Source organism: Fundulus heteroclitus, chromosome 7 (assembly GCF_011125445.2).
Source record: "Fundulus heteroclitus isolate FHET01 chromosome 7, MU-UCD_Fhet_4.1, whole genome shotgun sequence".
NCBI lineage: Eukaryota > Metazoa > Chordata > Actinopteri > Cyprinodontiformes > Fundulidae > Fundulus > Fundulus heteroclitus.
This window is the reverse complement of record NC_046367.1, coordinates 29,651,090-29,665,260: the sequence shown is the minus strand read 5'-3', so window position 1 is coordinate 29,665,260 and position 14,171 is coordinate 29,651,090. Positions and strand designations below refer to the sequence as shown.

The 14,171-nt window shown below is 38.5% G+C and overlaps 2 protein-coding genes across 5 annotated transcripts in view; one reads left to right on the top strand and one right to left on the bottom strand.

Annotated features, from left to right (window-relative positions):
* The window catches only part of ankzf1 (ankyrin repeat and zinc finger peptidyl tRNA hydrolase 1), a 10,796-nt gene extending 7,841 nt beyond the window's left edge, over nt 1-2,955 (top strand). For all 4 annotated transcript variants that reach the window (XM_036139450.1, XM_036139448.1, XM_036139449.1 and 1 more), the window contains exons 13-15: nt 2,191-2,302; nt 2,386-2,553; nt 2,633-2,955. In XM_036139450.1, the coding sequence (XP_035995343.1) occupies nt 2,191-2,302; nt 2,386-2,553; nt 2,633-2,923 (571 nt within the window). In that variant the 3' untranslated portion in view covers nt 2,924-2,955. The remainder of the gene's footprint in view (nt 1-2,190; nt 2,303-2,385; nt 2,554-2,632) is intronic.
* Nucleotides 2,956-3,329: 374 nt separating this feature from the next.
* On the bottom strand, nt 3,330-13,856 carry glb1l (galactosidase, beta 1-like). Its single transcript, XM_012878360.3, has 16 exons — nt 13,643-13,856; nt 13,216-13,385; nt 12,445-12,595; nt 9,398-9,458; nt 9,216-9,310; nt 8,966-9,146; nt 8,330-8,388; nt 8,114-8,235; nt 7,378-7,418; nt 7,169-7,287; nt 5,996-6,070; nt 5,825-5,914; nt 5,589-5,702; nt 5,311-5,442; nt 4,989-5,216; nt 3,330-3,546 (listed from the first exon to the last, which is right to left on the bottom strand). The coding sequence occupies exons 1-16, from the start codon at nt 13,724-13,726 to the stop codon at nt 3,343-3,345; spliced, it is 1,926 nt and encodes a 641-aa protein (XP_012733814.2). The 5' UTR covers nt 13,727-13,856; the 3' UTR covers nt 3,330-3,342.
* Nucleotides 13,857-14,171: the final 315 nt, after the last annotated feature.

Below are 14,171 nucleotides of genomic sequence, written 5' to 3'. Positions count from 1 at the left end.
AAAAAACATTTATTCACATTTTTTGGAACTTAAAAACACTGTCCTGCATGACAAAATACATCAAACAGATAAAAAATAAGAAATTATTTGAATTTTTCCACACCTGAAGCTTAGTCTGTTAATTAAAACACAGCGCCCCTCGTGGGCAATATAGGAACTGCATATTTTCAATTAAATGAAGTACATGTTTTTTTCAATAATTGTTTTTATCATTCTCTTCCTTTTATCTTGTCCACTTGTGAAAGTCAAATCTGATGAGCTCTTTGTGGCATCTTATTGCCACATTGCCAGACAGGACACTGGAAAAAATAAATAAATAAATAAAATTGTTTTGTCAAAACAGCTCAAGTTTAATCAGATTAGATGGTGCACATCTATGAATAGCCAGGATTATTGATTTCAGTCTGGACGTCTGCCAACATACCGAGAGATGTGCTGGACTTTTTTTTTTTTTTTTTGTCCTCAGTTGATGATTGAACGACGCTGTCTGAGACGTTTGAAGCCCAGTGTATTGTTTTATGTCCTCACTCTGCTTTAACCTTCTCCACAGCTCTATCCCAGACTTATCTGCTGCGTTTCTTGGTCATCACGACGCTGTTTGTTCTTTATCGTCATCTAACAAGCCTTCCCAGCTTTATTGTTTTTGCTTGACATAGAAATTATATGTGGGGGCTGAACGCACATCCTTTGTATAACGTGTAGGAAATCATGTATCCTCTTCCTTTCACTTTAAATACCAAAAGAAAGGCTTTAGAAATCCATCATTTTAAAATTATCTACTTTTCCAGACTCTGTTTTCTGGATGAAATTCTGTGCATATGAGTACAACGCCCATTTCTTATGGGCTGCACAGTGAAACATGGAGTTTCATGGATGTCTCCAGATACTCCGTCTACTAAGGCTGGACAATTACAGTACAACTTTAAAAAAGCACATTTTCCAAATCAATTTTTGGCTATGTAACAATGGTGAAATGCGTCCTTCAGGTGTCAGTAATGTGTTTAAAACGGGTTTGCCTCCACATGGAATGGAATAGAGTTGCAGCAGTGAGATAATCTAATTTTATTACTTGTTTTAGAGTTTATATAATCATACTTTTTACCAGAAACTTTCAGGAATCTCACCATAGCATTAAGTACCGGTCAAACTGTTTAATGCATAGACTTCTTTGTAGGTTTCACTTCAGACTTTACGTTCAACAAGGATTCATGTCCAACTCAACAAGCTGTTCTCTTGAATAATAATGTTCTGATTAATGAAGAACGTTTGAGTTTCTCGTTTTAAATAGTCCTTATAACTACAGGCCATTTTTGTTGCTTGTGGTTAATGCAGAGAAAAGTCAAAATTTTAAATTAGTTTTATGGTTGAAATAAATCGCAGTTTTGGCCCTACCATCTACCTCCCCATGTCTTTAAATTACCCATCAAGTATGAGTGTCCCTCTGTGTTGCTCTGTTATGGACTGCTGAGTTAAAAAGTAAAAATACAAACGTTTTTTTTTTAATCTAATTGTTTTTCTCTCCTCACAAATAATAAAACAGCATCCTAAAGATGTCAATTCAAAAGTGAGGTCAAGGGCTGTTTTGCAAATGTTTTCAGCCTCTGGACCAATTTGGATCAGTTAAAATCTACTATATATATATATATATATATATATATATATATATATATATATATATATATATATATATATATATATATATATATATATATATAAAAAAACCTGGATTAAATACAGAGCCTCTAACTCAAATTTCATAATCAGTAATACTTTTTTATTTCCTAAATTTTCAAAAACACAATGTTTGGCGTCTAAATCGAACCCAAATCTACCCAAATGCAGTTTTAAACCCTCAACTTAAAGGATTTAGAAGCCAAAATAAGAAGAGATATTTCTCCCTTTTTGGTTTCTAGATCGAGGAAAAACTAAAATGATCAATGGCTCAGGCAAGCCAAAAGTAAAAGTCATCTTTTTAAATAAAAATCAGTGCAAATTTTTTTAAAATTTTCCTAGAAAGTCTAAAAATTTAAGGTCTGAAAACGCAAAAGTCTTCCCCATTGTGGCTTTTCCACACATCCTCTGTACTACTTCAGATCTGAAGTGAAATAGCAGACTTCAGACTAAATCCTGATGAAATATGGAAGTCTGTGGTTGTAATCTCTTCGCTGACTTTGCAATACATCTTTACAGGGATAACAAATCCCAGACGCCGTATATCGTCGCTCCCGACAAAGACACAAGGAACGTCTTTCGTAAATTCATGGGTGAGAACCCCGATAAGTACGACTACAGCAAGGCACAGGTGAGAATAAACCGACCGACTTCTGTGGATTTAACCCAAGCGTAAGGAGGGAAGCTCACGGTTTCCCCGCTGTGAAACTCCAGGTGCCTGGGCCACTAACAGCAGAGACCGAGTCCAAAAAGGTGGAGAGGAAAAAGGCCCAACGAGCTCAGCGAAAACAGCGCGAGAAAGAGCAGAAGGAGGAAAAGAGGAAACAGGAGTTGGAGGCAGAGGAGAAGAAAAGGTTTGCATCTCTGACCGACCGGGAAAAGGTGAGGAAGACGTGCTTTTAAAGCCGCAATCGCTGTAAAACCACTTTGGACGCGTTAATTCGTCGCCCTTTGATCCTAGAGAGCTCTGGCAGCGGAGAAAAGGTTGGCAGAGCAAGCGGCCGCGTTAGGAGTCAACCTCTCCAATGTCCGGTACGTTCCCCAAGCTGAAGATCTACAACCACGTCTCTCTCTTCGACATTTGGTGACTTTTGTGTTTTGCTGTGGGTTTGTCTCCTTCAACAGGAGGTGCTGGTCGTGTGGAGAGTCTCTGCTGGGGAAGGTCCCATTCAACTACCTGGAGTATTCATTCTGCACGCCGCGATGCGTTCAAGCACACCGCAAAGCAAACGCTCCTCCCAGCAAGTCCTAGCACATCACGCCGTCTTGTTTTCAGTAATGGGGGGGGGAAAAAATTGTGTTTTTTTTTTTTTTTTTTAAATCATTTAAGATAATTGATTAAACTCACTGTTTAAAATTTAATGAAATGATCATACAATGTATTTACAGAATGTGCAGTTGCAAAGAATGTTATAAAACTGAAATGTTCAGGAAAGCTAATAATAAAGCTGATAATTTAATATGTCCAAAGTAAAAAAAAAAAAAAAAGACAATGGAGCTAATAAAAAAAAATGGCAACACTGAAGCAATCATTATTTCCATTAGATGAACCTGACCTGTTCTTATACAGATGGTCCATACATTAACTGAGATATATCTATCTATCTATATATATATAGATAGATATAGATAGATAGATAGATAGATAGATAGATTAAAAAAAAAAAAGAATCAGGATTTGCCAGCAGTGTTGTTGAGCTGAGGCCGGTCCATAAAGACAACTCGCCGGTGTGCTGGGGCTCCCTCCAGCTCCAGCAGTGTGATGTTGTTGGGCAGGCTGGTGCTGAGCAGGGGTCCGGGGACATACAGGGTCTGCTGTGGCCCCCGCGCCGGCCAGTATCGTCCCAAATTCACCCCATTAATCCAAACCTGGCCCTGATTAGAAACAAAAAAGGGTAATATATCATTAAATAAACATTTTTAAATCTAATCCACACCCCACCTATATCCCCCCAATGTAGCTTTTATTGCAGTAGCATTAAAAAAATTAGAAAAATCCACCCTATGACTTCATTGCATTTATTCAGTGGAGAAATGATCTATTGTTAAGGAATAAGCATTTTACAAAATTATTTGGCTTTTTTTTTTCTTGCAAGATTTCCAGCTGAGTGCACCAGACTTATTTTAAATGTCGTGGTATTTCAAAGAGTTTGTGATGTTGCGTTAGAATTTTACTTTTATGTATTCCAGTTGGTTATTTCTCTGCCGTTTTAACTATTTATCTACGGTTGTTTGTTAAGAAATGTGCATGTGAGACATTTGGGATAAAGCTTTGATTCAAAGATGCCTTTTTATATAATTAATAAAAAAACAACATAAAAACAAATATAATATATCGGTCCATATTAGCCCAGCACTAAGTGGACACAAGGCACTTTTTCCATATATTCATCCCTTATTTTACTTCCAGAGCTGCCCAAAGCCTGTACTATTAACCAGTGTCAGTGCTTTATCAGGCTAGTTAGCTTCAGGAGGGAATTTTCAGTATTAAGAGGCTGGTTCTCCTCGTGTCGGGGTCTGTCAAAATGAATAACGTATCATTATCCCGTTGGAGGACCCTATGATGAGTCATTTACCAGGTAGAGTCAGCCAGATCTTTATTTAAAATGTCCATGTTTTACGTGAGAATTCATGATGCTAAGTGTCCCATTGCCTTTGTAACAGAAACTGGCCCACAGCATCACAGGTCCTACACCGTGGTTAATGGTGGCGATGAGAAGATTTTCCTACATTCATGGTTTGTTTAACACCAGCTAGATCAACCGGGAATGTTTGTTGCTGAAAAGCTCAATCTGTGATCTGAACTTGGTGGAAATGAGGTGATGATTACATCTGTGATGGGAGCACAGAATAATCATTTTCCTGGCACATTTAGATTAGATGTTAATGCCTCTATAAGTGACCTCTGTATCCCTCATCATCCTTTGCACAGTGCATGATGGCTACATAAACGCTGGTCTGTGTCCAGCATTGTTCTCCGTAGTTTCAATTGTTTTAACATTTTAAATCAGCACTCAGTGTTTTTCCCTTGTAGCCATTACCTGATTTATTGAGCTCAACACACATCTGCCTTACATGAACATCATGTACTCTCGTTTTTCCCATTTGACTAATCGCCCCATGTCATACTTATATTCTAGGGAAATCATGGATTATTAAGTAAAAGTTCTTTGACACTGTTTAACTGAAAAAGAAAGGTGTAAAATAAAAATTCACTTATAGTTTTTTTTTCTTAAATCAGGGTATTTTTCACGCATCTTTACCAGAGGAGCCAACAGGTAGGTGTAGAGTAATGCAGCAATAACATGGTGGATTACCTTTGTCCATTCATTGAGCCTGAGGAAAGTGTCCCATGCTAGCCCGTTAGCTTCTAAGGTCCCCATGTAGATGGTCGGTCCAACCGAAGGTCCTCTTTGTGGGGAAGGGACAGACTTCCGACTGTTTGAATGAGGCCAGCCTCTAGAAATGGCTCCATCGATGTCCAGTGGGTAGACCTTCCAGTCTGTCAGGATGTCTTTACCCAAGATCAAATTGCTCACCAGGCCCTGAGACACAGAAATAAGGGTTAAAAGGGCAGCCTTAGTTTTTGTGTGTATAGTTTTTCTCAAGTTAGTCAAGCATTTTATATTGTTGTCTTGCCTTATAGTCATTGATCTTGCTGCCAAAGTTAACTCTGCCCATGTTTTCAACAAGAATATCCAGCGTGTCCCCCTGACGTCCCGTTAGGTTCATCACTAGAACGGTATCTCTCTGCAACAACCCCTGGAAGACCTGTTTGCACATATTTACACTCATTAGCTCCCAAAAGCGTGCTTGGATTTATAACATTAATAGGAAGGTTTATCTTTAACCTGTGTTTTTCCCCGCTGACCTGGACGGCTAGACGGAACAAAAGTTCACAGAAAGCCCTTACTTACCCCATTGACTGACACATATGCACGGTCATGAACTCCATTCAGCGGAGTTATAAGTGGCGTGGGCTCCGAGAGGTCCCGGGGCAGCGTGGTCCGGTACAGCACGTACCCATAGTACTGGACACAATGGACATGACAGGTTGCAGACACAACAGTCTAGAAGGTTACTCTGTTTCAAGTGGTCAACGGTCTCTACGCTGCTAGCCTTTTCTCTGTTGTTGCCCTAACCAGCGCCATACCTGTTTCAGCTCTTCGAACGTCAGAGGATACTTGGATTGGACTGGCCCAAGAGGAGAAATCGTGCCAAGCAAACTGCTAAGGTTTCCAACCTGTACAAATTGCTCATAATGAGACAGGTAAACAACAGAATAAAAATGCATTTTGGACAAAACGTTGTTAAATTATACTACCTTTTCCAGCGTGACAAAGCCATAGGCAAACTTAGGAGTTGCTGGTGGCATTGGACCGGAGGGGACCTCTCTAAACTATTGAGAAAATATTATAGGTTACCCCCCAAATCCACCCGGACATCTCAATAAATCAGAATATCACTGAAAGGTTGGTTTAATTAAGTTATTTGGTTAAAAAAAGATACTCTGAAGTGCTATGCAGTACTTCGGGTGTTTATTTCTAATCCTTTGGATGATTATGAGTTACTGAATTAAAAACAAAAATGCTGTTTCTCAAAAATATCAGAACGGTTTACCAATAAATGACTTTCATTTTAGAAATGCTATGTTGCATTTCCTATGCAATCTTGAGAAAACAGCTGACTTGACATTTTTCCAGCAGCCATTGACACCCTCTACAAGGAGGGTAAGCCTCAAAAGTATATGGCTAAAGACACTTCCTGTTCACACACAGTAAAAAGGGAACTCAAAGTAAGTAAAATTTTCTTGAAATGGTTTGTATTTTGCCTTGATTTGAGCAGGTAAATAAGACTATATGCCAATGGAATAAGATTGTTGCACTTAAAGTAGGAACAATTCATCTTCATAATCTTATTTCAAGTGCAGAATAGCTAATAGTCTTATTTTAGGCGTAAAAATACTCACCACATTGGCAAATAGTCTTATTTAGCTGTTCAAATCAAAGAAAAATATACTAATTTCAAGAAAATTGTACTTACTTTTAGTTCCCTTTTTGCAGTGCAACGTAACATAACTGAGCATTACAATGGAAAAAACTAGCATAGAAAAAGCCTTGACAGGATTGTGAAGCAAAGCCCACTCAACAATGATCCAGTAATTCATGCAAAACGAGTCCTGACCAAATACTGAGTATACCGGTATGTACTTTACAGCACGTAAACATACTTTTCAGTAAGTCAAAGCTGCAGTATTACAAGACTTTTTATAATTGCATAACATTTACATTTTCTGGGGGTGTTTTTATTAACTGTAAGCAATGATCATAGCTAATAAACACCTGAAATATGTTGCTCAGTGTGCAAAAAAATACATGTGCAAAAATATATATAAACCAGTTTGCCCATTTTGAGATGAAATAAATGAACTTCTCAAATCTATAATTTATGGAGCAATACTTGCAACTTCACTGACCGGTTGTTCCGTCGGTTTTACCTGTTTTATGACGTCTCTTATAGCGAACAGCTTCTCTGTGGGGTCTCCAGCCTCAGTCAGCGGGGCGTCGTAGTCGTAACTTGTTACCACAGAGCGAAACCTGGTGTCATGATCGGCACCTTGTCGAGAGGAGTGAACCAATACAGGAGGTTGCTGCATCGATGTTAAAAAAAAACGGAGGTATAAAAATAAAAAAAAAAGGTATTTACCGTTCCAGTAGCCAAAGTTAGTTCCTCCTTCAAACATGTACCTGAGAGGAAAGAGTGGGTAGAGAATGTTATTTCTAAGAAAGACGGCAATAATAAAACCTGTGAGGTACTGTCTACACTGCAAAAATAGAACTAGAAATAAGTAAAATGTTCTTAAAATTAGTGTATTTGTCCTTGACTTGAGCAGGTAAATAAGACTATTTGCCAATAGAATAAGATTTTTGCACATAAATAGGAACAATTCATCTCCATCATCTTATTTCAAATGCAGGATGTCTAAATATCTTATTTTAGGGGTCAAAATACTCATTCCATTGGCAGATAATCTTCAAATCTCAAGGATGAATACACTAACTTTAAGAACTTTTTACTTATTTTTAGATCCATTTTTGCTGTGTATCTTCATACCACACTTGACTCTGTTGGTGGAAGATGAGGCAGTTTACCTACTATCCAATCAAGTCTTGTTTAAATACCAGAGCTAATCCTGCATTGTTCACCGTAGCAAGCGCCGATTGAGCTAATTAAGGCAAATGATATTGAGGTATTTATCATTATATTCTAAAAATGTACGCCCTAATGTATGTCAATGCAGTACCCAGAAGTATATAAGTGGCCTGAGCTTTCCCCCTAGAGGGCACAGATAATCTCTTTCCCCATGCGTTTGGTCTGCTGACTAACCAAATATGTACAGAGAGAAGTAAAGCTGGAAGCCTGGAAGTTGAGGGAGACATACATGTTGACGCTGGCCCCCATGGTTAGCATTTCTCCAAGCACCCTGCTGACCTTCTGAGCACCAACCACGGCATGCTGGTCTCCCCAGTGGTCCAGCCAGCCTGTGTAGAACTCCGAGTTCACCTGCAAGACACCGGAAAAACAGGTTACATACACTTAGCATCACCAGGTGAGATGATGACGATGATGATGATTGATGGACTGGTACGCAACAAACCAGGGGTCCTTGTGGCTCGAATCGTCTCTGGCGGCTGAAGGCAACAGTTACGTTGGTGTCTGAGGAAAATTGGGTAAACAAGAAATGGTTGCAGCTTAGCTCTGATAAATATACTGGTTCTACCTCCTTTACACATATGCCACATACCAGTGTTGTAGTCAAGTCACTATGCCTCGAGTCCGAGTCCAGGTTCGAGTCTCCAGCGTTCAAGTCCAAGTCATTAAAAAAAAATCTGAGTCAAGTCCACTACTCATCCGAGTCAAGTCTGAGTCGAGTCACTATTGATCCAAGTCGAGTCCAAGTTCCGCACTAAAGTAAGCATAGTCTACATGTTTTTAAACTAAAAAAAAAATCCACACTCCACCACATTGCACTAATAATTTAGATATTAAAATCATACACCAAATAATATTCTAATGACATATTAAAATTATAGCCTAATGATATAAAAAAAAAAGTCGAGTCTTTTTCTCAATTTCCGAGTCAGAATGATCTGAATGTAGGAGTCCGAGTCCAAGTTCGAGTCCTCATTGCTCAAGTCCAAGTCAAGTCACGAGTCTCTAAATGTAGCTAATGACTCGGACTCGAGTTCGAGTCTCGGACTCGAGTACTACAACACTGCCACACACCACCAACCTGTGCCAAAGTCCACCGTGGCGTACAACCCATCCAATGTGCCACATTTCATCTCCTTGTCTGTGTTTCCGTCAGTGGTGAAGAGAACGACTTCCTCGCCCAGGAAGAAGCGGAACAGGGTTCGAAGGTGCCGCATGTAGTTGTAGTCACAGGCAAAGTAGCTTCCATACTCATTCTCAACCTGCCATTAAAGTTGATTCATTAGGGCCTGCCGTCATGTGCCGAACGGTACTTACTCTGTCGTTTTTACCTGGACGGTGATGATGTTACCACCATTGATGTAGAGCCAAGGTTTAATTTTGGGGAGGAGGATAGCAAGCCAGCTGCTGACTGCTTCCAAATAATCTGGTAGAAAAGAAAGCAAGTTTTTTTTTACGAATAAATATACATTCTTGAACAAAACAGCGTATATACATGTAGGTGCATGATTACCTGTGTCTGCTGAGCGGAGCATGATATTTGGTTTTTGAAGAAGCCAAGCTGGTAATCCACCCTGGAACATAAATTCAGCAAAGATATTTGTTTGTTGGCAAATGATTCCTGGATCACAATTCATCTGATGGCAGCTCTTCTGGCATGGTAACCACATCCCACCTTCTTAATCCGAGTTATGTGTTTGATACAATTTTTTTTTATCACATTCCCCTAAAGAGATGGGACTCAATTGGTACTGGCTCGTCAAACACCCGGTTTAAAACTTTTCTCTCAGTAGTACTCGGTATGCAACATCTCAGATCACAACCCTCATCTGTTGTCAGTAGTGTTCCCCAGAGCTCAGCCCTTCTCTTTATTCTATATTTTCTACCTCTCTTGGTCACATTATTAAAAAATATGGAACACATTTTCATACATGTACTCATAGACATCATATACATAGAGGCGTCGTTGGGCGCAGGTTCGCACGTCAACGTCATCGCCATATTGTATGTGGCAGAAAGAAGTTAAGTTCTGTTGTAGTGAACGTGGATCAGAGAAGATACCTCATTCCTGTACTGCATGGAAATGTATTTGGCCTGATTTCACTATTTGTATCTGCCTTCTATAAACTAAGGCTGCACCATGTTGCAAAACTGGACACACTAAAGCTGCAGAGTGGCAACACTAGGAAAAAAGCTGTGCAAGACCATTCTTTTTCAAGGTTTTTAGCTTGCATACAGTACAGACTATTGTATTTAGACATAGATGTGCATATATAGATGTTCAGGTATAAAAGTAAGCCAAATAAATAGCTGTGTGATTTTATATATATATATATATATATATATATATATATATATATATATATATATATACACACAATAAAGTAAAAACAAAAGACATAAAAATGGTAATGTTATGAGAAAAACGTCATATTATGAGAATTAAGAGGGAACATTTCCAGAATAGTCACAGTTTGCAGAACTATTTCACTCCTGGAGTAATAGGGCCAGGTTAGATTATTTTCATTATTTTTATTAATTACGAGAATAAATTCAGGAGAATGAAGCTAAAGGGATACGAAAATAGACTTGTAATATTACAAAAATAAAAATATTACGAATACAAAGTATATTCTGAGATTAAAGTCCCTCTGCTACTGTTTAAGTGACTGAGTAACTGCAGATTTGCCACATTTAAGATGGCGGACGCTCTGACGCATCGCAGCAGAGGCAGAACCCGTTCAACGACGCGTCTACGTGTGTGTTGCTGTTGTGAATTTGAAATGGGATAGGTCTATGATGTTGTATTCTGTTCTATTTCTGGTCCGCTTCTCTTACTGGCATCCAAGTTAACAGGCCGCAGCTCTTTTTCCAAGTTATAATACCAAATGCTGCACTCTGTGTTGGGATTCCTGGGAAATCTCATAAGATTGGCTGAAGAACCAGGAAGTAAACACGGGCTACACATTGAACCGAAGCAGTTTCGGACCGCACCTCTAGGTTTGATAGGAGAAAAACATGACCAAGACATTGTTGATGGAGAGGACCGATTGTTTACCGAGAATGTTACTTCTATTCCAGGTGACAAATGAGAATGATTTAAGTTGATTTTACAGTAAATATTTTAATTATAGCTCCTTTGACTCAAGATCCCCCTGTGACTTTCTTAAGTTAAAGTTAAAGCTACAGTTGGTAATCCTGTTCAGAACACTTTTTGTTACTAGTCAATATGTTATGTATTCAGAAAAAGGAGGTTTAAAATAAATCGATCTCTTTGAGAGCTTCTGGCTGTAAAAACTCGAACCAATCCCTGCTCTTCAGTGTGAAGAGCAAACTTTAAAATTGCGCAATGCTCTTTTAAAGCATGACAATAAAATAGGTTTGGAACAAATCTGGAAACAAACACATTTTAAACAGAATCTTTTTCTCAGTCTAACTTCTAAATACAGTAAAGGGTTTTTGATGCTATTAGCATTTTTTTTTTTCAAAATTTCTAAGTGTGAGATCTTTACCGCTGTAGTAAAAACATGTTTTTTACACATCTTTACCAGTGAGGGCAATGATTATGAAGAGCTCTAGAGTTATAATGTATTTTAAAGGTATGGTGGCATTAGGTTTACACCCATACTTTAATCATACATTTTAGATGTCTGATGAATTTTCTTTGCATATAATGGAATGATACAAGCTGAAGGATGTTTCAAATTAACTCAATACAATCTGCTAGGCTTTGTTGGATAAAAAAAAAAACAATAAAAACATTTTACAAATTGCAATTATATGATCAAATTAATTTGACCGTAATCCATTATAATTAAGATGGAACTGGATTCACAAATTGGAAGATTGTTTAACGGAAAGCAATGCTTAAATGAAGGCTATATTAGACGCCTTTCAACAGCTTAGATTTAATTTAGTAATTAATCAACTTTCTGCACCTCTCTGAGGATTGCTATGTTTTTTTTAAATTATGTAATCATACAATCTATTTATTACATTAGGGTTCACTGAAACTTCCATGGTAGTGACTGCACCAGCATACAAGTGCTTATAAAAAAGCTGCTACAATAAATATCAAAGAAGCTTCTCAAGCAGCAGACACCAGTTTAGAGTGCCACAAATTAAATATTTTTTTAGTTACTAAGCAAATAAGTAGATCGAGATCATCATCTTACTATCTTGAAGTTTACAATACTCCACATTAATTTTTTTACGTTTGAGCATTGATTATATCTTCTATTATCCAGACACCTGAGACACTTCACCACTTTTAGCAGTTTGCAAGTTAGTTTAGCAAACTTTTGTGTTTTTTTTTTTAAACAGGCTCTTGATGTGGAATACATTATTTACAGTTTTGATATGATTTGATTGTTGTAACGATAACGTGACATAAGGATTGTCATCCTTCTCTCTGTCATTTTCACAATGCCCCTTTAAACATTTGTTACTTTGTATTATCAGTGTAACGAGGGCCTTGATGTGCTAATAAGATTTTTGTTTTGTTTTAGCCTGTAATGTAAATAAATAAATATAGGACATGACCAAAGTTACGTTTCCCACCATTTCCCATTCTGCACAGATGTACGGTCCTGGACGCAGGATGACCAGGAGGCCTGTCTGGTTGGCCAGGTTCAGAAAATGCTCCAAATCTCTGTCTCCCGTGAAGTTGTGGACTCCCTGCACTGCTTCATGGAAGTTCCAGGGGACGTATCTGAGAACACAAGCAGGGAATAGAGGACTTATATGAGAGGCATACAGTGCCTTGTTAACATATTTATATCCCCTGAACTTTTTAACGCTGTGTCTAATTACGGGCAAAAAACTTCCAGGTATTTCATTTTGATGCTATGTGACAGACCGACAAAACAGGGCATAACTGTAAGGTGGAAGGAAATTTATATATCATTTTTCTTTTTTTAAACAAATAAACATTTGAAATGTCACAAGATGGGCCCACTGGAAACATGAGAGAAGTTTTTTTATACATGTAAAATACTTTTGTGAGGCAAAAAACTAATACATCACAATTCCCCAAACACACCATCCCTAGAGCAAAATACAGGGGTGACAGCATCATTCTGAGTGCATATGGATCACACACTCTTCTGCTTTGAATTTATCAAAAATAAGAAAACCATGTTTCCGTTTCCTTCCCCGTCACAATTCAGCACATTTCTGTGTTGGTCTGCCACATAAAATCCCAATAACATAAACTGAAGTTAGTGGTTGTAACTGGACAAACTGTGGAAAAGTTGAAGGAGGCAGAAATAAAATCTGTATTTATAGCATGAACCTGGGTGGGTTTTTTTTTTTTTTTTTTTTTTTGCTCACACTTGGATGGCATTGAGTCCAGTCATGTACATCTTGGCCAGGCGGTCTTTCCAGTAATACTGTGGGATCCTGGAGTAGTGGATGCTACCCGAGATGTACTGAAAGGGCTTCCCATCTTTAAGGAAGCAGTGGTTCTTGTAGTCTATGGAGAAAGATCTTGCTCCAGAGACCTGAGAGGAAAAAAGTGGATGGGAAGTTCTGCATGTTATCACTTCTGGATGTGGTGTCCATATTTAAACACGTTGATCCCTGCTGTTAAACTATTACTATTACTATTATATTACTACTATTATTACTAAACTTCTCCCAGTAAGTAAAGGATTAAAACTCGCAGGGTTACCACGTGATGATGTTTATCTGAACTGTTTAAGACAAAAAAAAAAAAAAACATCTAGAGGAACAACAGGTTTGTCATCTCACTTCTTACCAAACTTCCACAGAGAGCTGTAAGCAGCATGCTGACTGCAAAGAGGAATGAAGCAGCAGCAGCAGCAGCAGCAGCAGCAGCCATGTCCGCTGCCTCCTTGGATCAGCTTCTCCTACAACACAGACATCACGCAACTTATTCTCCACTTCTCGCCTTTCTCCTGCATGTCTGTTTACTGCGGAAGCAACATCTAGTCAACGTCCTGCCTGCTCCACCACCATTATCATGTGATTATTATTGTCTGTTACCGCAGGGTCCTAAAGCCTGTCCTGTTTAGCTCCGGTTAACCATCATGAAGCGGATGAAAAGGGATGCGTGGTTTTCTTTTTTTTTTTATTGCATTCAGCCGTCCTGACTCTATCATTTGCAGCGACATCTTTCACTTTACGCGTCCCTCAGCTTTGCACATCTGGACAGTGATGTCTGCAGTTTAAAAATGCAACTTAGAACAGGGTTGCCATGATTTTTTCAATACTTTTTTTTCTTCAAAAGCGGGGTACACCCTGGACAGGTCACCAGTCTGTCTCTT